We start from the raw sequence: 21,163 nt of genomic DNA, 5'->3' as shown, positions 1-21,163 counted from the left end.
TTTTTCATGAAAATCGGCCCGATTATGATCGGTGACCGATCGATCGGCACACCTCTACTGGAGAACATTACACAAAAGTCTGGCATGTAGAGTGAACTAATCTCTGTGTATGGACACGCCCCCTTCTCAATGCTGAAGCCATGTCTGTTGCTAAATATCATTTTATCAATCAGATCAGAGCAGTTTTTATCTGTATGCTGCCAAGTTACATTAATGTGAAAAAGTGTTTAAGTGTTTTTAGGAATCTGGGAGATGTAAGCAGTGGCGTCTGCTATATCCAGCATAGATTTGTCATTGTCGTATGTGGCATTTAAACTTCATAAAATTGGTGAGGAGGAAGTGTCTTCTTACCGCAGAGGCACTGGCAGAAAGTACATAGTTGCGAGGCCTGGTCTCCTGGAAATCTGGGGCCACCTACACAAATCAGAATTATTATTTCATCATTTGTACTGCTGTGTATTCACTCTGCACATTGCCTTGCAAAGGTATTAACGTTACAACAACAAACTATGCTATAGTGTATTGCTCTTTTATGTGAGAAACACACAAAGTAATGTCTGACTGTGAAACAGCAGGAAACCATTGCTGAATTGTAAATGTATTTTAAAGTGTTAGTCAAACATATGTAATAAGAAGCACCTTTGACTTAGTTTGTCTGTTTTAACTTGCACATGTTCAGTTGTTCTGATGGAAGGTGAACTGCCACCACAGTATTCAGTGTCTTAAATCCTCCAACAGCTTTTTTCCCCAGTTCTGCCCTTTGTTTTCCATTTTCCTGCAAACTCTGACCAGACTCCCGGTAACTACTGAAACAAAGATGTGCATGGACCAACATGTTCTACTGTACCGTGTTCAGTTTTGGTCTAATCTAACCAGACCTCATTCTTCCAGACTGAAATGGAACAGCTGCATTCATACTATGCTTTAGGGTGTTTCCACACATAAAAACACTGGTGGACTCTGTTTGATTGTGGACCAAAATTGCAACAAGTGCTTCAGTTTCAGATATTCATTTTGCTTTCACACTGCACCGTGTCAAACCAACCAAACCCTTTGAGCAATCTCTTCACCTCCTCACCAACAACCACTGAACGAAGCAACATGAAAACTTCCTTCTTCACAAAATGCAAATAAAAATTGAGAGGCATCAGATTTTAACCATTGGAGGATTTCTCTTTGGCAAACGACTACAAGCCATTTCTCCTGCCGACGGTAGGCCCTCCATTTGTTTTGGTTGCATTTACCCACAATGCCCCATACTATGGTCCGCTTCGTGCTTTTGGAGTGTTCTCCGGTCCACTTGGTGTTCACATATGCATTTGAACCACGCCAGAGTTCACTTCAACCAAACAGAGCCTGAGGTTTGTAGGATGACCAGAGTTTGCTTTTTTGCTCTGCACCAGAGTTCAATAATGCATTCAAAAAAGAAAACCAAGAATGATTTTCCACCCACCTTACAATTCTGCTCTACAGTGAGTTGTTCACTCACATAAAACCCTTACAAGATACAGTGAAGTTTGTAGTTGTTGCATAACTGAATGTGAGACTTCTGCAAGATACTGCATACAGAAACCATCTTTAAAGTCTAGATTTATGTTTACATTTCATCTGAAGGTGTATATAAAGCTCCTGGAATGCAGGCCTATTTTAAAGTGACATCAGCTTACAGGAATTACACAGATTAACTGTAAGGGAGAAAAGAGAAGAGGGGAATTTACAACAGCCAGCATACTTTCATATTAGGTGTGTCTGAAGTTATAAAAGAAAGGTGTAGAGAGGTGATGCAATCACTGTATACAAACAACAGCTGCCACATTACTGAAACCAGTGAGTCAGTCTCTCACTGACCTTACTACTCCAGTCTGAAGCTGCAGGCTGTGCTTTCATCATGCACATGCAAGCATTCCAGACAAGTAATGGTTTCATCATCACATGAAAAAAAATATATTTCTCCGAATAAAGAAACTAAAAAAAAAAAATAAAAAAATTAACAATTATGAATTACAAAAATAAATTAATTACAAACAAAAAAGTAAAAGAACAAAAAAGGGAAAACTGGCTGTAATTGTGGCCAAAATACACAATCAGTAAGTGGATGGCCAGTCAGCTGCTTAATTCTGTACAAGTACAGGACAAGGATTGAGTTACAAATAACTCAGTGATGCATAAAGAAGCATGGGTGCAGAAGTGGTGATGATACAGGAACAAGTCACAGTTTCCTGTTTTAAGCTCACTTTCCAGAAAAGTGCAGTGATGGTCATGCTCTGCATCTGTTTTCTGCTATTCTTAATTTGATCTCTTGCCAGCATTGTTCTTCCAGTCATGTAAGAACATGGAGAATGTGCAGCTGATTCATTCAGATTGAAAGGCATTTTGTTAGAGCCAAGAAAAACATCCATCCAAAGATCAAGACAAAACAACAAATAACTGACACTTTTGTACTCCCTGCTCAGACTTTGTTGAAGGCATTTTAGATGTGCTTTTTAAAAACAGGAAGTTATTTGATAATCTACCTTGTGTGGTTAATCTGTAAAACATCAACAAAAAAGGCATTTCAAATAAGTGTGTTTATGTGCTTAGCTATCATATTTGTAATATTTTCACATCAAATAAAAACAACAGAAGGAAAACAAAGAGCAATGATTCTATATTTTCTACAAGACTTGTCCTGCATCTCTAACCTGTGACCTAGTTAGACTTCAGGCATCTGCTCTGGTGAGAGCTGATGTTTGACAAGTCCAATTCTCTTTCTTTAAATGTCTGGTAACATAAAAAGGTTTGTATGGCTCTACTGCCATCTAGTGACAGAACCTTTTTATGACAATAAATAAGAGTTTTCACAGCAAGAACATTATTTATTTATTTTTTAAGAAAATTTATACATTTGTTTTAGTAAAATGCATTTGAACAGAATCTAAAGTAGGGCTGTTTGATTATGGAAAAAAAAATTATAATCATGATCATATGTGTAAATACTAGAGGTATTTTGCATTTTTTATGCAGGTGCAAATTTTTTAACAGTTCATTCATTTGAAGATTTAATTTGAAATCTCCAAGCTCCTGCCATTTTGCAACCAATTTACCTAGATAACTTGCACCGTCAGAACAGTTTCACTGAGGCATTGCACCAAAGCAATGCTTTATGTCACTAACTCCTAATCTAAAAAAGAAATTCTAATAAACAAAGATGACAGCAAACAAAAGAAGGCACGCAGGTAAAAGCAAAAAAAGAATAAGCATGATTCATCCAAACACCGTCAGTCATTAAGACTAACGTCCTAGAGTCAATAGAGACAACAAAAGACTCTCGAGGTGGTGGATATTTTTTCAGTCCACTGCCTTGACTTTTTAAATATTTTTGTTTTTTGTCTTTCGCCAATAGAAGTAGCACTGCAGATTAAAGCTAGTAAGACTGAGAAAATAACTCAAGGTGTGCACCATATAAAGCAGTTTTTAATACTTACTGCACCCTCGCACTGCAAAGATGGTCAATATGCAGACAATTAGTAATGGTTGAAACCAACACACACCAATGCTTTTATTGGAATGATTAAAGGGAAAGCTGAGGGGGCGTGGGAGTGAGTCGGGTCTTACTGCTGCCTTGGCCTCGGCCGCCTTGGCCTTCTTTACACGTGCTTTACAGGCGTCCAGGTCCAGGCGAAGGTTCTCCAGCAGACGGCGCTCTCTCTGTTCAAAAACATAAAGAGTCTAAGCACCCAGCTACTGCAGCAAGACAGCACCCGTTCAAATTTCTTTTGTTTTTGCTTTTTTTTTTTTGTCACACTTTAATGTTCAAATGGTAAAACAAATATAAAACGTGTTTTTATAAATGATGATTTTATTTATTAAGGGAAAGTTACAGAACTGTTTTAATTAGGTCACTTGAAAGGTTTTCAAGAATAAACAGCCTGTTTAAAGTAATTCCACAGCAATTTATTGAATTTCAGCCCAGGCTTTGACTAGGCAAATCTGGATCGTTGCTTCATTCATTACCCAGGAGTGCAAAGATAAACAAGTTCATTTATATAAATAAAAAAAAAAAAGAAAATGTATTCATTAATTCCATTAATCTATTAATTAATTCCATTAATAACAAAAGATTAATTAAGTAGATTAATTGGTCAACCTAAAAAGCAATCAGTTATAATTGCAGTTAACTAATTTGTATTTGTGAACAAACGGAGCTCAATGTCAAAGATTAAATTCATACCATCAGATTGTTGCTGTTGTAACAACACAATTTTTCTTTAAATATTTACAAAGTAAACTTACGAGCTCCTTAAAATCGTACATTTAAATGTTAAACAATTAAAAATATTTTTAATTTATGCATGGAGAAACCATTAAATCAAATTTAGCAGCATTGATATGCTCAATAAATAAATGTTACATTTATGTATCTGTGGTCTGTGTTAAAAAAAATTAGCATTTAAGGGGCCCCTGAAGCCCTGCGGGGCTTCAGGGGAGCCGATGACTTAATTTGGATTAAACAGAAGTGCAAATAATTGATATTCATTTTACTTGTATTTTTTGATTTGTTGCTTTTAAGACTAGTTTTAGATTTAAATAGTGTTTCACTGGCAACATTTTCCCTTAACAAATAATTACCCAGTAATATTTTTACAGTTCTTGTCTACTTAACATATTTTAATTCAAAAGCAGGGTCTACTGCCGGTGGACCGCCTCGGCGCCCTGCATGAGGGAGTAATAACTCTGTCCTCACTGGAATGTATGAAGTGCTTTTTCTGAAGTGCTGTATTAGTTTTATATCAGAGGTAAAGGGACACACACTTCCTAAAGTCCTATATGAGTTGACTCTTTTTTCTCATGGTTGACTACTTTTCCTCTAATGAACATGTTATCAAAGTGGGTATCGAAATGTAAAATTGAGAAATCATCCAAACATTTAAAGTGTTCCACTTCTCAATGTTCCACACTCACTGAGATGGTTCGCCAGTCTCCTTCCAGGAAGTTCCTGAGTGGATTGAGAAAGCTGATGGCTGAGGTCTGAATGAACTCTCTCTCTGCTGCTCCCAGTCTCCTCTCACAGTCCCCAACCTTCAGCAAAGTGCTCCCTGCAACAAGACCAAAGAATTGTCACAAATTGTCACAAGCTTTTCTCAACAGGTATCTGTATTTCTACTGGCTGCATTATTTCATGTTGGTGCACTTTGTGGTTCATGGATTTGAGATATGGAGCAATTTTTCAACTGCAGAAAAAACATAAGTGAGAAAAATCAGAAAGAAACAGAGACTTCTCTGAGAGTTTAAATTATTAATATGTATTATTGTGCGCCAAACCAGTCTTGAATATTAATATTTATGTTAAATGTTTCGTTACATTAAATTCACCCCTGAGCAGGGGGGAATCCAGGAAGCTTTTAAAGAGGCCAGTGATGATCTTGGGGTGTTACACCAAAATAATGTTTAAAGTACAGATTAAATATCAGAATGTAAGCGATCAACACAGTACCCTCAAATAGATACAAATCTGAGTAAATTGTCCAACATGTTTCAAAAATGTCCTGCATGAGACACTTCCACACAAGACAGTTTGTCAGACAAAGCTCAAAAGTTTGCTGTATGCCTGTGAATGAGTTTTTACAACACTTTAACAAGCTAAGTCTAAACATGTGAAACAGTTGAACAGAGTACAAACCAAACCCAAAGACAGTTGTAAAAACTAACCACCATTAGGAGTCCCACGAAGAAACAAAAACATTTTAGAAATGTGGTACAAAGCTAATCTTGAAATTGCTGCATTCCTCTTTACAGTGATTAATTAATTTGGCTCTTAATGCTGAACTGGTTCACCACTCTTGGACTAGCGAACTCCTATGAAGATGCTAAATGTAGGAATGGAGTTGCTCCAGTAGGTGTCACCATTGTGCAAAAGATTATTTACTTAAAACAACAAAAACAACAATGACAGCACAACTTGACAGAACTCTATTCCTGCAGCAGATCCATAATGACCCCTAAAGAGCCCTTAAATAGAAACTGACATATTTAAGAAGATGGGGCAAGTGAAGGCCAAAAGTCATCATCAAAAATGTGCTGATGAGGCTTTTACTGGCCAATATTGATTTTCCTTTTTCCCTTTATTGGATTTTTACTGAGCTCTGAACAAAGTCTAAACAATGTGCTGTTTCCTAATAAACCCAGAGACTAAATATAAATTTACACATATCTTCATTTTTTTAGTTTTCATCAATTAATGAATGAAAAATCCTTTTTGAGAATTCTTATTCCCTCGACCTCCCCTCCCCTTTGACTTAGACTACCCATTGGTAAATTTTAATCAGTGGTTAATTAGTATGTGCATCACAATTAGACCAAACCCACATTCCATAAGAAAAAGTTGCCAGTTCATCTCTTCCAATGAGAAACAGCTTATCCTGATGTTGGCTTTAGGTTAGTGTTGTTTGACTAAAGTTTGAGGAAACAAGTAATGTTTGAACTGCAAAGGTTTATTCATTAAACGAATCGTAAAACCACATAAGACCTGGCTCTGACTGGTTGTTCTTGGTTGGGAGAGGTGCTTTTCCTCAGAAGCCAACAAGTCGCTCAGGCAGGATGTAGAGGACATCCATTGTTTCACAAATTACCAGTCTCCCAACATAATGTCATGAGATGGTGACTATTTTAACAAATACATAAAAACGATGTTTTTTATAGAAGTTACATACTGTAGCTTTAAGCACAGTAAAGCAGGATATACCAACAACTAAAACCATCGTGTTGGCATAGTTTGGTTTCTGGTCTTAAAGACGGGATATTTTTGAGTGAAAAGTGGAGGATTTATTTCCACTTTCTAAGAAATTAATAGAACCTAGAAAAACTGTGGCATCAGTCAGAGTTTGAGCTAATCTGAATTTTCAGTCCATCTTTTTAAAAGACAACGGGATGCTGAAGTACTAGGGTTGCACAACTCATGCATAAATCAGACTCACTTATTGAATTTTGGAGCAATAGCTTTCCCTAGTGACAGCTACATGACTACTGATGCTGCAGCAGAATGCAGAGAGCAGCTAACCTCATTTAAAGCTCTATTGATCCTCAGACTTACACAGACGGGAAAAACTATTTACAGCCTGTAGTGGAAAACAGTGCAAGCAACATGCAGAGAGGAAGGACATCCATTGAACAGGCAACAGAAAAAATTATTTTATACTGAAAAATATCCTAGAGCCAGTTTGAAGCAAGAGCTTCAGAAAGCCTCGATCTTCTGTCACCCTGGATGAGTGAAATATTCAATAACGCTAATGATAATATTTTGTTAGCATTGATATTTTATGTCAATGTTACGTTTCATTAATTTCAATTTAAATATTGCAACAAAAGAAGAGTTTTCTTCCACAGTACTCTGTGTGTTGAGAAGCTCCTTTGTTAACAATTTAACTGAAGCAGTGTGAATAAGACTGACACAGCACCTGTCATAAACATGGAGGAGTCATGAAGTGTCATTAAGTAAATAATTACATTCTTAATCCAAAGTTACAATAGAAATTGTTAAATGTGCATTAAAAACATAAACTTTGATTTACTTGGTAAATAATTACATTTTTCAAGTAAAGTTGCATTAAAAAGTCATTAAAAGTATCAACTTTGCATTAGAAGTGTGTTAATTTACCAAGTGACCTGACAACAGTCAAACATTATTAAGCCTCCTTCATGTTACTCTAATGCACAGCCCTTCAAATAAAGTGTTACCGCTCCTGTCTGTGGTTTTAACCACCTCCAGGAACATCCTTTTGTCTTCACTCAAGCTACAAAACTCCAGCATCATCCAACAGCTCAGGACTGACAAATTGTGTGGAGGATCTTTTAGTGACCTACTCATTTCCTATTCAGTCGGGTGTGTTAAAGCAGGGACACAGCTAAAAGCCAGAGGACCAGAGTTCAAGAAACCACTGGTAGCACGTTCCAATTTAACCATCAGAGCCTTCAGAGCTAATACACTCACCGTACGGTGTACCAGGCCCAAACTCCTTCGCAGCATCTTCCATATGCTGACCCAGCAGCTCTGCATTGGTAACCCTGGAGGGTGCTTTCATGTCTAGCTTTTCATAGAGAAACTCCTCAATTCTGGCACCTGCAGGGTAAATCCTGAGTTTAATTTATGAAGCAGACAGGTTATTCTTTACGATCATTTCTATTCATTACAAACTGAGATCCAAAGACTTCTGGCACAACTTCACCCACTTTCAAGGTGCATGGTGAGGCGAAAACTCCAGCAACACTTTAAACCAACTTTATTCTGAAATGAACTTGTTTCTGTGTGTGGCACATAATCTGTCAGAGTGGTTTTAGCAGAACAAATTTAGAGATAATTTACTATTACTAATGTATTAGTAACTTTGTTTGATACATTGTTTTTTTTTTTGTAATCAGTCAGTTAAATTAACAACAAACAAAATACATCAGTGATCACCTGTTCGGTTCCACATATTGTTCTCTCAGCAGGCATTAAACTATAAAATAATCACATATTGAAAAGGAAACTGCAGTTCTGATTTGTTATAACTGACTAAGACAGATTGGTACAGATACATGTAAAATCAAAAATATTGTCTGTTATAATGAGCTCAATGAAACCACCACAAATTAGAACTGCGTTAGGTTAAGCAAAATGAAGTGAGGAGCACATGGAAAGCCATAGTGAATGTGGACATGGAGGCAATGTTTCTTAGAAAGCTAAAATCCTGCCCTCTGTTTTAACCCTGAACACAGACACTGTTCTCTCTCTCAGGCCTCAGCCCAGGCTGGGAGTTGTTGTAGCTGGTTATTGCCACATCATCTGAGCAGAACCTTTTTTCTGGCTGAAATTTGTTCTTGTCACTTCAGGTAAAAGAATAAAATTCTCTGCACTGCACTGCTTTGTTCCACTGCTTTTACTAGTTGCAAAATCAATGTCATAATTTCTGCATTAGATAAGAATTAGTCAATATAGGGCTGGACGATGTGGATGATAAACGTATCATGATATTAATGTTTCATGTCATTTGATAATAAGAATTATTGATAATTTCTTTGTTTTAAATGTCTGATATACAGCCAAACTATTGATAACAATCTAGCTTGTGCAGCTGAAGTCTTTCCTCTGCCTACATCTCCCAGAATGCTGTGCAGTTCTGGAACAAAGTTCAGGGAAATTATTGAACAGTCTATTGTACGTATTGATCATATGTCTATCACAATCTGTATTACTATTAATTTATTGCCAAGCCCTAAGTAAATATGCTAAACACCCTAACCCTAACATTTTAAATTTAATAAGGATGTAGATTTTACCTAATTTAGTAAAATTCAAATGAAACAGAATCGATGGCATCTTGAAGAATACCCTAAAATCCAAATGTTAAGTTCGTCAACAAGGACCACCATTGGTTTTAGCTGTCAAGTGGTCAACAGAAAATGGTAAATCTTAAATATATGCATAATATATAATAGAAAAAGGGAAGCAGTGCTTTGCTACTAATTGAAAAATATCAAGGTAGAGGGAAGTCAATAATCCCAGCTTGACTTTGACAACCTTAAAATTTACTGCAGAATTTGATGCGTTTTGGTTAAGTTTAAAAAAAAAAAAAAAAAAGGCAACACCCGCACACCATCTCTGACAGATCATCAGTAGAGCACGGGTTTAAATTAGCTGATCTGCCACCGCTGTCTTCAGACAATCACTTATTAATAATCATAAGATAAACATGGAGCCTGAAAACATGATACAGTGACGGACTGAATGTTCTGCTCTTTGTGTAAGAAATGTTTAGTGTTCTTTGGTGTTGAATCCTGATATATTAGTGATGTTGTCAGTCAGTAATCGCAACTGTGTAGAATAGCTGACAGACAGCGATAAAAAAGAAGAATACAAGCGGTTTTGAGTCGTTCAACGGTTTTCCTATATTATCTTTCCCGTTGTTGTGGCGCACCGCACTAAATTAAAACCCCTTACATCTCCAGGTTTCATTTTGTCAAAAGAACTATTCTACAACAGAAGCACGGCTACAGATGGCATGTAAAAGAAGATTCTTTTTACCCTCCAACGTATTTGGATGTAAACAATAACATGCAACGTGTCTATATATTCTTAATTATTTAGCGCAGAAAACAGGTTGAAATTAGTCTATTAAATTGGTGTTCATGTTTGTTTGTGTAATATCTTTCTGTAGACAAATAAGTAGGACAATAAAACAGGTCCTTTATTAAACTGTCAGATTACCAACACCAAACAGACTCCACAAGGAAAACTGTTAGCAGATGCTGGTATTACCCAATGAAAAGAACTCAAAATAGTTCAAAGAGTTTGAAAGTCTCATTTCTTTCTATAAAACATTTCTTTCAAGTTTATGGCTTAGGAAAACTACACTACAAACATTTAACAGTAATCTTTTAATCTATTAATATTTATGAACATTATCTCTATCATTTAACATTTAAATTACCATCTAAAAATCTACTAAAGACTGATTTACATTATTCTGAAAATTGATCAAATTCAATTAAAAAATGCTTTATTGATCCCAAAGGGAAATTAAATGTAACTGGAATTATTCAAGATTCTTCAAAAAGTCGTTGCAGGTGGTGATGGCTGTGGACAGGAATAATCTCCTGTAGCAGTCTGTATTACAGCAGGTTTGAAGAAGCCCGGTGCTCAGTCAGCTCTAGCACTGAGATCGGTTTAGTGAAAAAGATCCTAAGGAAACATTTTGTCTGATTAACTGTGTGAAACAGCAGCCTTTGTTCGGAGATAACTCTTCAGTGGTCAACAGTCACTCTGATGTTCCTAATCGCAAAGTGAAAAATCTGTATTTGATCTCAACAACACAAAAATATGAGCATTTTTGTTCTTGTTGATTACTCCTTTATGCTAATGATGCAAAGCATGAAAGGTTTCCACAGCAGAGCACTACAGGGGGATTGGAAGGCAGAATACTCACCAGTATGATCAACTGTGGCATGAAGAGTCAAAAAAATGACAAGTTAGAGCTCTCTGTCCTTACATCTCATCCTACACAGCCTGATCAATATTATCAACTATAGCCAAGAGGGGAAAATAGTAAATTTTCTTTCAATTGTAAGTTTGTAATCAGTCAGATTCCAATATCGTGAAAATCTAACATCAAGTGTTAAAAAATCACTGCAAAGCATGAACATTTATTAAATAAAGATCAAGACAAAATAGAAAAATAGTATGGGAGAACAAAGTACACCTTAGGATTCAATGGCATGTAGCGCCACCGTCAGCAGCAGTCACTTTAGGCAGTTGTTTTCTGGATGACTATTGGTTTGTCATATTGTTGTGGATGAAAGCTGGTCCACTATCTTACAAGACATTGTTTGTAGAGGCTTACAGAATTCTCTTTAATGAACAATTTCCCTTCAATTTCCCGTCATGTGACTATAAAACGGTGTGTTTTTTATGGGAAGCAAAAACATTTTTTAACTACAAAAATCCTGAACATTTGCCAGTTTTTTAGAAACCTTAAAGAATTACCAATATTATATGTCAACAGATAAATGTTTTGGGTCCCACCCAGAGCATTTCAGTCAGGTTATGGGCTGGACTTACCCGGCTTTCATATCCACTATACTGCAGGTTGCTGTTGTGCTTGGGATCATTGACTTGTCGCACAATCCAATTTCAGCCCAGATTCAATAGTAAAACAGCTGTTCTTGCATTTAATGGAGTACTGTTCAGAGGCATTCACTGACAGCTAAATGATGGGAAGCTGCTCAGGTTCAGTGGCTGCCAGACACGTGCACATCATCATTCCTCCACCACCATGCTAGACAGCTGGCAAGAACTGCTTTTGCTGATTCACTGCCTTTGGTTTTTCAACAAACACAGCACAGTGCACAACTTTGGTCTCATGTGTTCTAAGAACATTGCTCAAAAGATTTTGCATTTTACTAAGCTGCAAACCTAACTCATGCTTCTGTATTAGCAACCTCTCCAAATATGTTATGTTGGTTTGGTCCTTTTCTATGTTCTGTCATCAACTCCAACATTTAGCATGCTTTCCACAAATTGGTTGGGAATGGCCTTATAACTCACCCCAGATTGAAGTGCAGCAACAGTTGCTTCATTAGGGTATCTGCTGATGCCTTTTCTTCATTGGCCCTTTTGCTGACATGAACCTGTATGGTTCAGACCACCAAACTGCCAAAACTCCTGCCTGATATAGGCAGACATACTTGCTAATTATCAGTTAATTAAGAGTTACTTTCCTTCTTAAAAACTTTGGCATTTAAGAAGAATACGACAGGAGTGTACTTTCTTTCCCACACACAGCTTCCCAACATTTCTGTTACTTTTAGTTTAATAAATTAGTTTAGACTGCAGTATGTTTTTGTACACTTGAGATTAGCTTGAGGTCATTTTGAACTTGATAAGCACCTGATGATTTTTATTATGGCACAAAACTGAAAAATATGGATACTGAGGTTACAACAGTCTGTAGCTTAAATCATTTTTACAAACTGACAATAACTTTCAGAAGAAACCAACCATTTCTGATTAACCAAAAAGGCAACAACCCCAAAACTGTCACTGTGCCACCCGATGTAATACTGCAGACATTCCTAGACATTACAGTGGTCCTGCTCGAAGACACTATGAGCTCAGGTAGTACTTCCTTCTGTAATGACACATTACCACATAGTAATCATACTTGGGTTGGGCTGCAGCAGGTACTCAGTCTGTCTGTAGATCTTCTCTGTCCAGTGTTTGGTGCAGTCAGCGCGGCTCATTAGGTTCTCAAAGTGAGCATCCAACTCTGTCCTTTCCGCTTGGCCCAGCTTCTCCTCAGTATACTGAAACAGCAAACAACCACAAACACCCTGTTACAAGTCAACCAATGTCATCTCCACATGCTAATAAATAACTTAGGCTCAAAGTTTCATTAATAATTACCATAATAACATCCCTAATTATCATGGTCTCAACCTGCTTGTGCTCATATTTATCATTTTTACCCTACTGTTGCTGCCAAATGAGTAAATGACAAAGTGAATAAAGACACTCTTCGTTAATTAGTAATGGTTTGGCTAAAATTACCGACCGTGACTTTGTATAGCTCTGCTTCGTCGGCCTACGACTGAATATAGCAAAGCTAAGACCTGAGTATTGAGAACATGTCCTGCTAGTTGTGATAAAGAGGTGTGTTTTGAAGATGAACTGCAGAGTCAGACGTCCTGAAACGTAACAGCTGGTAGGCAAAGTGAAAGGAAGAGCGAGTCAAGCCGCCGCAGCGTTTAAATACCTGGACGGCTCGCGTGAAAAACAGCCCCGCACCGCTGGCTAACTTCTTCACGTTGAAATCCATGGCGTTAGTAGGCGAAGCTGTAAGCTACTGGTTTTGCTTTAGAGGGAGCTTCTTACAGCAGTAGCTACAAAAATATGGCACTAGCCAAAAAATAAATCACGTGACCGTCTTACGCGTAGCTTCTCATTACGTCAAAAGGCGTTTTTTTTACTGGCTGGTTTACTAAATAATAATAATAATAATAATAATAAAATAACAATAATTGTGAGTTTGTGATGATTTTTCTCCTGCACTTGTAGCTGCTGTGCTCTTCCACCGAAACACTAAAAAAATAAAATCCTAAAAACAATGTCACAAGTTCTTTGTCTTTTTTTTAAATCTACTTCCTTTAGGGGTCGCTATCCAACTCCATACCCAGCATCCTTCCCTGTCACATACCCGTATTGATGTCTATGCACATCCCCCTTCACTACATACATCCATGAAACTTTTCCCTGGTTTTCTTCTTCCTCTATTATTCCTCTCCAGTTTGTTCACTTTTAAGTGAAAATCTTTGCATATTTACCTCCACCTCACTATGCTCTCTTCAACACAATGTCGCCTGTGAACACGATTTATCACTGGAACTCTTGCCTGATCTCGACTATGGCCCTTTTCATCTCTAGTTGTCGACCCTGTAGCTTGAACACCCACACCTCACCAACTTTGCTGTTTTTATGATCTGCAACTCTCCAAAAACTTATCTGTCTCTGAGTGTGAGTACCACTAACTGTATGTTAGTGGAACCCACACTAACTGTGTTAAGCAACTGTGACACTAGCAGTGTTAATGTATGTTCCTGAGTTGCCTGTCACTGGTTGTCCACAAATACACAGTGTGCAGACTTTCTAACCTGCTGACACTTCCCATTAACACTCCTGTTTGGTTCCTGAATGCAGCACTATGCACAGTGATGACGTAAGAACGCACAGAGTTTACTCTGCTTCGGTAGCGCGTGAGTTTTGTTTCCAGCTTTTTCGTACAGCTAACCATTGTTGAGGTAAGTTAGCAAGTATACTAATTTAAATGTCAACCTATGACCAAACTCCACCTTCCCCCAGAGTCTAGCCAGAAGGTAAACTCAGGCTGTTGTTACCACATTGTTTGTTAGCTTAGTTAGCTTAACGGGAGTTAGCTTGGGATAAAATATATTACTAAACTAAACAAGACTGTACTGTTGTTTTTTGTTGCTAATGTTTAGCTGCCACCAAACCAATCAACACGGTAGCGTTATGCAGACCAGGTGGCCATGGCTTGGAAGTCAAGGACCCGCAGTCTGCAGGTATTTGACACGGAGCTGAGCGCGGACACGGTGGAATGGTGTCCACTGTCCCCCAGCCACGACATCCTGGCATGTGGGACATACCAGCTGCAGAAAGCGGTGAGATAAGATGCGGCTCAACCTGTTGGAGAGCGCAGGAGTACATTCCAACAGTGAGCAGCGCAATTCCAATTTATTCAAGTCCTTTGGTAATCTAAAAACTTTTGCGAGTTTTTTCTCTAGCTTATTATTGATTAGAGTGAAAAGTGGAACAAATAAAAACAATAGCGAGAAGAAAATTACAAAGCCATAATACAAAACCAGAAAATAATTGTACAAAATGTTACATGCGCCATTATTATCAATAAAAAAAATTAAAAAAAACAAATTAAGAGAAAAATTAACGACTTTGGATTCTAGAAGTGTTGGGAAATTTGAGTCCTTAAGTGTTTGTGTTTTATCATAATTTTTTCACATGTTGCAATTTATTTGGATTTTATTTGACATACCAACCCAAGTTAGTTGGGAGGAAAATGTTACACAGTCTAAATTAATTTCTAGCAAAATACAAACATGAAAAATGAAGTGTTCATTTGTACTTGACCCCTGTTGCCCTGATGCTCCTAGATAAAATGTATTGGAAAATGCCCGGAGAGCTGCTGAAACGAAAACCACTGTTTAAAGAAGCCATGTAGGAACATGAGGAAGAAGGTGTCCAGGAGACGTGTCACTATTTTGTGCAAATGGAAAATTGGGCAAAAAATTCCACAGGACCCTGAACACACCATAAGCAGTGCAACCTAAAACAGCTATGCAAAAAAGAATATCTCCATGAAGTACTGAACTGAATAGTGATTAATCATGCCATACGGCGTAGTTACACGCACATCTCTGCTGTATGTCATTCATGCTGCAGGAAGGCGGAGAGGACGCCGCGCCCAGCCGGACTGGCCGCCTCTACCTTTTTCAGTTTCGCCGTGAGGGTCCGATGAGCCCTCCTCTCACTGAGCTGCAGCGCCTGGATACAGCAGCCATTTTGGATCTGAAATGGTGAGAAGTCGGGCTTCACTAGCACGGATGTAGTCGTGATCATTTCCTTTCTGTTCAATGTTTTCCCTCATGGCCAGGTGCCACGTCCCTGTGTCAGGCAGGCCGCTGCTGGGAATGGTTGCTGCTACAGGAGAGCTGCACCTCTACACTCTGCTGGATAATCAGGTGAGAACTGCAGCTTCAGAAGAATCCCAGTGATGTCTTCTGATAACAGCAACCTTAAATTAAGCAATGACATGACTGTGCCTCAGTAATGGTCTGGAGTTATCATGTGTCCTGTTTCTTATTTTAGAATGTTTTGTTTCCGTCAGCATGTGTTTCACAGCGGGTGTTGTGGTGTTTACTCATGAATGTGTGTATCCAGTAGGAAGGTGGGTGCAGTCTGCAGACTATGTGCAGCTTGGAGGTTGGAGCAGAGCGCCTGGCTTTGTCTTTGGACTGGTCCACTGGTAGAATGGACAGGTACTGTAAGCTATGTGAGCTCCTGCTGCTATTTTCCTTAAGTAAAATTTCCAGTGGTGGATAATCAGAGGCCATATGAAGCAGACCCTTCCGTTCCCAGCAGCAGTGACATCCGGGTGGCGTGCAGTGATTCTGCGGGTTGCGTCGGTGTGTTCTCCCTGTCTGAAGGAGCTCTGATGGCTCTGTCCCAATGGAAAGCTCATGATTTTGAGGCCTGGATCACAGCCTTCTCCTACTGGAACACACAGCTGCTTTATTCTGGTAACACAACTGCTTCCCATCATTTTATAGTTCCTGCAAATATTGACGTGATTGATCAGTTAGTTTCAGAACATAGCCCAAAATAAAATCATCTGGTCTAGGATTTGGCAGGTTTTAAAGGGGAGATATTATGTAAAAGCAACTCCCTTGAGCTTTTCATTATGTTATAATGTTATTCCCTCATCAGAAACACACCTGGAGTGTTGACTTGATTCTTTCTTGCATGCTTGAGAAATCCTTTAATCACCATGGCAACCATTTGCAGGAAAGAGCAGGATTTTTTAGAGAGAGGGACCCAATTTTCAGGCGTCAAATTACCGAGTCAAATTTCTTTTAAGTCACATAAGTTGTATGCAGCATTTTTATAGCAATGGGAGGTAAAATAGTTGATTGTGCTATATAATGACCCTATGTTGCTGGAAAACAATTGAAGAAGACTCAACCTCACACAAACACATTCAATTATGCACTATTTAAAGTTCAATGCAATTCACGTTGATCCATGTAACGGCTGCTGTTACTGACAGCATCAGCAAAGACGACCCTTTGTTTACAGAGTTTCTTTGAAAAACATTTACACTTCTTGTAATTTTTCATATCTTGTTACGTGACGACCACAAATTCAGCGGCTTTTATGTGACAAACGCATAGTAGCGCTAAGAACTTGGAAAGGTGTGGCTGTTTTCTTTGTAATCTGAATAGATCAGAAAGCTGCAGTGAGCCTTTGTGTTACATCTTACATCTGTATGTAAATGCAGCCTTATAACACTTGTAATATATTAGTCAAATGTTATTGCACTCCAAACAGACCTTTACAGTTTGAATGTTTTGCAGACTGATATTGTGATGACACATTTGCACTACACTGAGCAGCCTTAGTGTTCATGTTGGAACCTTCTTCCCAGGGGGGGACGACTGCAAACTGAAAGGCTGGGATCTCAGAGCTGCTCCTTCTAGCCCTGCTTTCACCAGTAAAAGGTAGAGAAAGAGATTTATGTGTGTGTTTGTGTGTGTCACTGCTGATGTCCTTCCTGCCAAACCTTGCCGGTAAATTCTGAGCTTTTCTGCTTCAGGCACTCAATGGGTGTGTGCAGTATTCACAGCAACCCTCATCTGGAGCACATCCTGGCCACAGGCAGGTCAGTATCCTCATCTTTAATGAAGGAAAATAAAGGAATATCCTCCTGCTGGGTGTTGTGTTGTATTCGGTCGTCGTGTTATCGTGCTCCAATCTTGTCCTTCGGCAGCTACGATGAGCAGGTGTTGCTGTGGGATGGCAGGAACATGCGGCAGCCCCTCGGGCAGAGCGCGGTGGGAGGCGGGGTGTGGAGGCTGAAGTGGCATCCCAGCCATCAGTACCTTCTGCTGGCTGCCTGCATGCATAATGACTTCCACATCCTCCACTGCCAGCAGGCCTTAGGTTGGTATGATCAGAGAGACGAGGAAAAGCTGCTCCCAGTTCTTAATTACTGTTTCTAACTCAATTTTACAGAGGGATGATATTTTTCTGACTTACTAGGCATAGAAACATGGCTGCTCACCAATAATGTTTGATTTATTTTGACTCAATTCATTCAGTTAATTGATGCAGATTCCAAAGTTAAAATATATCACTGTTGAGCTTTAAAAGTCAATTTTTATCAGGAGACTGGTGCACCAGTTTTTAAATAATATTGGTTAAAGAAACTGTCCAAGAAACTTCAGTATTCAACTAAAAAAAACAGAACTGAAGGATTTTTTTTTCTTTTTGAGTCTATAAACATTTATTTTTGGTCTAAGAAATGGCAAAACTGTGATTGCTAATTCCATTTAAAACAGTAATTTTCTTTCATATTCCACCATAAGCATGTGTTTCACAGCTGGTGTTGTGCTGTTTATTCATGAATGTGTGTATCCAGTAGGAAGGTGGGCAGAGTCTCACATTAGAGCATATCTCTCTAAAAATGTGTAGGAAGCATCACCTGTCGACTAGATCCGTACCATTCTAACCAGGCAGCTCTACTTTATTTCAAACTTATTAGATTCACTCCAGGTGTAAATATGAGAACTCAATGCTGAAGCTAAATTGGAAGGTGGAAGGATTAGTCTTTACTAAATAGTTTTTCACTTGTATTATTCAGTATAACTGTCCTGTGTGGATCAAAGTTGAAAACGGACTGCTGATGGTTTTTTTATCTGTATGCGTGTTTGCTCAGAGGGCAGCGGGGGAGCCTGTCCTGTCGTTGCTTCCTACATCCTCCACAACTCCCTGGCCTATGGAGCCGACTGGTCCAGGGTGTCCCTGGAGGACCCCGCGCCGCACTCCCCTCCTGCCACAGAACCAAAGGAAAGCCTCGCTCAGAGCAGAGGACACTTGCGCATTCAGTACGAGTCTCCAACTGCCAGCTTCGACACGTCCCTGGAGGATGACGCAGGTCGGTACATCCCAGAGGCGAGTGGACCGCCCCCCCGAAGTCCAGCTCCGGTGCCGGCCCCCAGCCTGGGTCAGGACGCTCCGTCGCTGTCCTGTCTGCTAGCTAGCTGCTCATTCTACGACCACATGCTGCATGTGTGGCGCTGGGACTGGACTCCAGAAACGTCCCAACAGGAGTCCCACTAACAGTGACTGAGCTGCAGCCACGCATCCCATAAACAGCCTGAACTGAGTGAGATGCAACAAACACATGGACCACTCTCCTACAAAACATGAGAGATTGACTTAGCAGAAATGTCTATTTTGATTATGACACTTTTTTTATAATAAACACCTCCCATGTCTGTAGTGAACATGTCTGTAGCAGCAGCAGTGAGACGGCCCTTCATCCTGTTACCTACGGCAGAGGATGTGATGCTTGGTGTTTTAGAAACATCTGGTGACCTCTGGCAGAAAACTGACCCAAACCAACACAGAAGTGGTTCATCAGGTACAAACTTAACCCTGTTCTGTATCTATTGTTGTCACATGATATAAACAAGGGGTCTCGAAACTTTGTCATGTGAGCCAAAATAATCAAGTCAAAAGGACTTGTGGGCCAAGAAAATAAGAAAAAAAATAAACTCTTAACAAAAAGTTGATTTTAGTTTTTTTTTTCTTTTTTGCCTAAACTAAATGTGCAAAATTTTAATTGTCAATTTTTAATTTATTTTGGTCTTTTTTTTTTTAGGAAAGCAAGGTTATTCTATGCACAAATAAAATTTTAAAAGGATTTTGCATACAAGAGGCTCGATTGAACAAATTTGTCAGTCAAAAGAACAGGATTTAGGTCACTTTCTTTCAAAATGTTTACTACATTAATCCAAGTTTAGTGACTTAAATAAAAGCTGATTTTATTTAATTGGCTTTTCAGTTAAAGTCTCTTGATGCATTTGGTTCTGCTTAGTATAAAAAAGTAATTTCTGTCCACTGTAAGAAGATGGTCAGTAATCATTTCACCCAGATTACAAATAAAATCTAAATCTCAATCAACCACCTGTGATGGAGGGCCAACTTTGCATCATTCTTGAATTGCAGCTGGGGGGGCCACACAATGGCCCACAGGCCACACTTTGTATAACCTTGACCTAAACTGTATGAAAAGCCTGGTGAATCAGCTTTTTGCCCTTTTTTCTAAAAAGGACAGAAATGCTAAATGTTGATGGCATGTAGCTTAACACCAATTCATTAGAAAATGTTCAGTATTTGAGAGAGGATTTTAGAATCAAACTTGAAAACGTTCTACACTTTCTGTGGCTTTTCTGACACTTTGAGTGACAATTCATCAGTGAAAAGCAACTCGTTCATTTGATCCCTATTTATTTATGTTGCAGTGGAAACAGCAGCTTTTTAGGTTGGGGTTCTTTAACTTCTAAAAGATTTACAAAGTTAAAAATGACAACGCCAATTTACCTTCAGATTTGGATAACTAAACCCTGACATAAATGACATTCTGCTATAAATCATGTGTAGAGCAACTCGGATTTTATTTCCAGATTGAACACTTAATGACAAGTTTGCAGTCCCATCTGTGATGATGACTCTGATGGTCTCCCATCCACTTATTAACGCACATAGTTCTTAGGATACAGCTTAAACAGCTTCCCTTCCTGTGTGGGTTCAAATCCATATTTCTCCAGGTTATCCTTGTTGAATGTGCCATTCCTAAAGTCTCTGGTGATCTGTGGGGCTACGACCTGATCGAATAAACTCTGTGCTGTCAGCGGAGGTTCCGTACCGAGTGGTGACCGGTACGAGACGTAGGGTTTTAGCTTGAATCCCTCCAGATGAGGAACCACGAACTCGGGAATCATGGCCCGGACCGACAGAAACTTCCTGCTGGGGAGCTTCACCCCTGCGGGGCGGGAGCTGCGGCCTTTGTTGAGGGACCTGGGGCCGCGCTTACTGGTGAATTCAGACATCCTGTCCGCACCTCGAACCAGGCCCCTCATGAGTGTGGATAGAACCCCCATGGTTCCCGTCGGGTCTTCCTCCAGGAACATGAAGACACATGCAGAGGGCAGCTGTTAGCTTTAGCATTAGCCATTAGTAGCAAAACAACATAAAGACAGCTACTTTAATGTGTCTGAGCTCAGCACGGCTATAATTAGCTCTGCACTATACGCACTTTTCACTCTGAAAATCCGAAACTGACTCATTTACACTCACTATTAAACAAAATTATTCTCACCTTCAGGGTCCCGCTGAGAGGAAACAAGTGCGTACTATGACCCAATGAAGTGCGCAGTGATTGGGCAATAAAAAAATACTTGTTGACCAATTAAAATACAAGATACTGACAGAAACTGTTAGCAATTGGAGGGAACACAATTACAACTAGAAAACAGAAGCGCCTCTACTTCCGGAAGC

The 21,163-nt window shown here is 39.1% G+C and overlaps 3 protein-coding genes across 13 annotated transcripts in view; 1 reads left to right on the top strand and 2 right to left on the bottom strand.

The window, feature by feature from the left end:
• Window positions 1–14,033, bottom strand: part of LOC106956167 (endophilin-B2-like) — a 38,878-nt gene extending 24,845 nt beyond the window's left edge. The window contains exons 1-8 of one of the 9 annotated variants that reach the window (XM_015046822.1): window positions 13,834–14,033; window positions 12,675–12,816; window positions 10,941–10,952; window positions 7,967–8,095; window positions 4,942–5,075; window positions 3,595–3,687; window positions 3,465–3,476; window positions 352–414 (exon numbers count right to left, since the gene is read on the bottom strand). In XM_015046822.1, coding sequence (XP_014902308.1) covers window positions 352–414; window positions 3,465–3,476; window positions 3,595–3,687; window positions 4,942–5,075; window positions 7,967–8,095; window positions 10,941–10,952; window positions 12,675–12,753 — 522 coding nt within the window. In that variant the 5' untranslated portion in view covers window positions 12,754–12,816; window positions 13,834–14,033. Of the gene's footprint in view, window positions 1–351; window positions 415–3,464; window positions 3,477–3,594; window positions 3,688–4,941; window positions 5,076–7,966; window positions 8,096–10,940; window positions 10,953–12,674; window positions 12,817–13,064; window positions 13,158–13,265; window positions 13,674–13,833 lie in introns of those variants that run through there. The other 8 variants (XM_015046813.1, XM_015046817.1, XM_015046821.1 and 5 more) reach the window with 8 other exon arrangements.
• Window positions 14,034–14,160: 127 nt separating this feature from the next.
• Window positions 14,161–19,394, top strand: dph7 (diphthamide biosynthesis 7). Of its 2 annotated transcripts, none has more exons than XM_015046811.1 (10): window positions 14,161–14,307; window positions 14,509–14,688; window positions 15,485–15,618; window positions 15,696–15,783; window positions 15,986–16,080; window positions 16,184–16,341; window positions 17,247–17,319; window positions 17,415–17,480; window positions 17,589–17,761; window positions 18,537–19,394. In XM_015046811.1, exons 2-10 carry the CDS (start codon window positions 14,557–14,559, stop codon window positions 18,938–18,940), a joined length of 1,323 nt encoding a protein of 440 aa, XP_014902297.1. In that variant the 5' UTR covers window positions 14,161–14,307; window positions 14,509–14,556; the 3' UTR covers window positions 18,941–19,394. The 2 variants fall into 2 exon arrangements, with proteins under 2 accessions (XP_014902297.1, XP_014902298.1); XM_015046812.1 differs by having other exon boundaries at window positions 14,292–14,382.
• An 858-nt stretch (window positions 19,395–20,252) lies between these two features.
• On the bottom strand, window positions 20,253–21,099 carry mrpl41 (mitochondrial ribosomal protein L41). 2 transcript variants are annotated; one of them, XM_015046797.1, is made up of 2 exons: window positions 20,985–21,099; window positions 20,253–20,784 (listed from the first exon to the last, which is right to left on the bottom strand). In XM_015046797.1, the coding sequence occupies exon 2, from the start codon at window positions 20,764–20,766 to the stop codon at window positions 20,359–20,361; it is 408 nt and encodes a 135-aa protein (XP_014902283.1). In that variant the 5' UTR covers window positions 20,767–20,784; window positions 20,985–21,099; the 3' UTR covers window positions 20,253–20,358. The 2 variants fall into 2 exon arrangements, with proteins under 2 accessions (XP_014902283.1, XP_014902282.1); XM_015046796.1 differs by having other exon boundaries at window positions 20,253–20,780; window positions 20,985–21,097.
• Window positions 21,100–21,163: the final 64 nt, after the last annotated feature.

The sequence above is a fragment of the Poecilia latipinna genome, unplaced genomic scaffold (genome assembly GCF_001443285.1).
Source record: "Poecilia latipinna isolate Pla-1442-1.1 unplaced genomic scaffold, P_latipinna-1.0 Scaffold793, whole genome shotgun sequence".
Lineage (NCBI taxonomy): Eukaryota > Metazoa > Chordata > Actinopteri > Cyprinodontiformes > Poeciliidae > Poecilia > Poecilia latipinna.
This window is presented reverse-complemented; position numbering and strand designations above follow the sequence as displayed.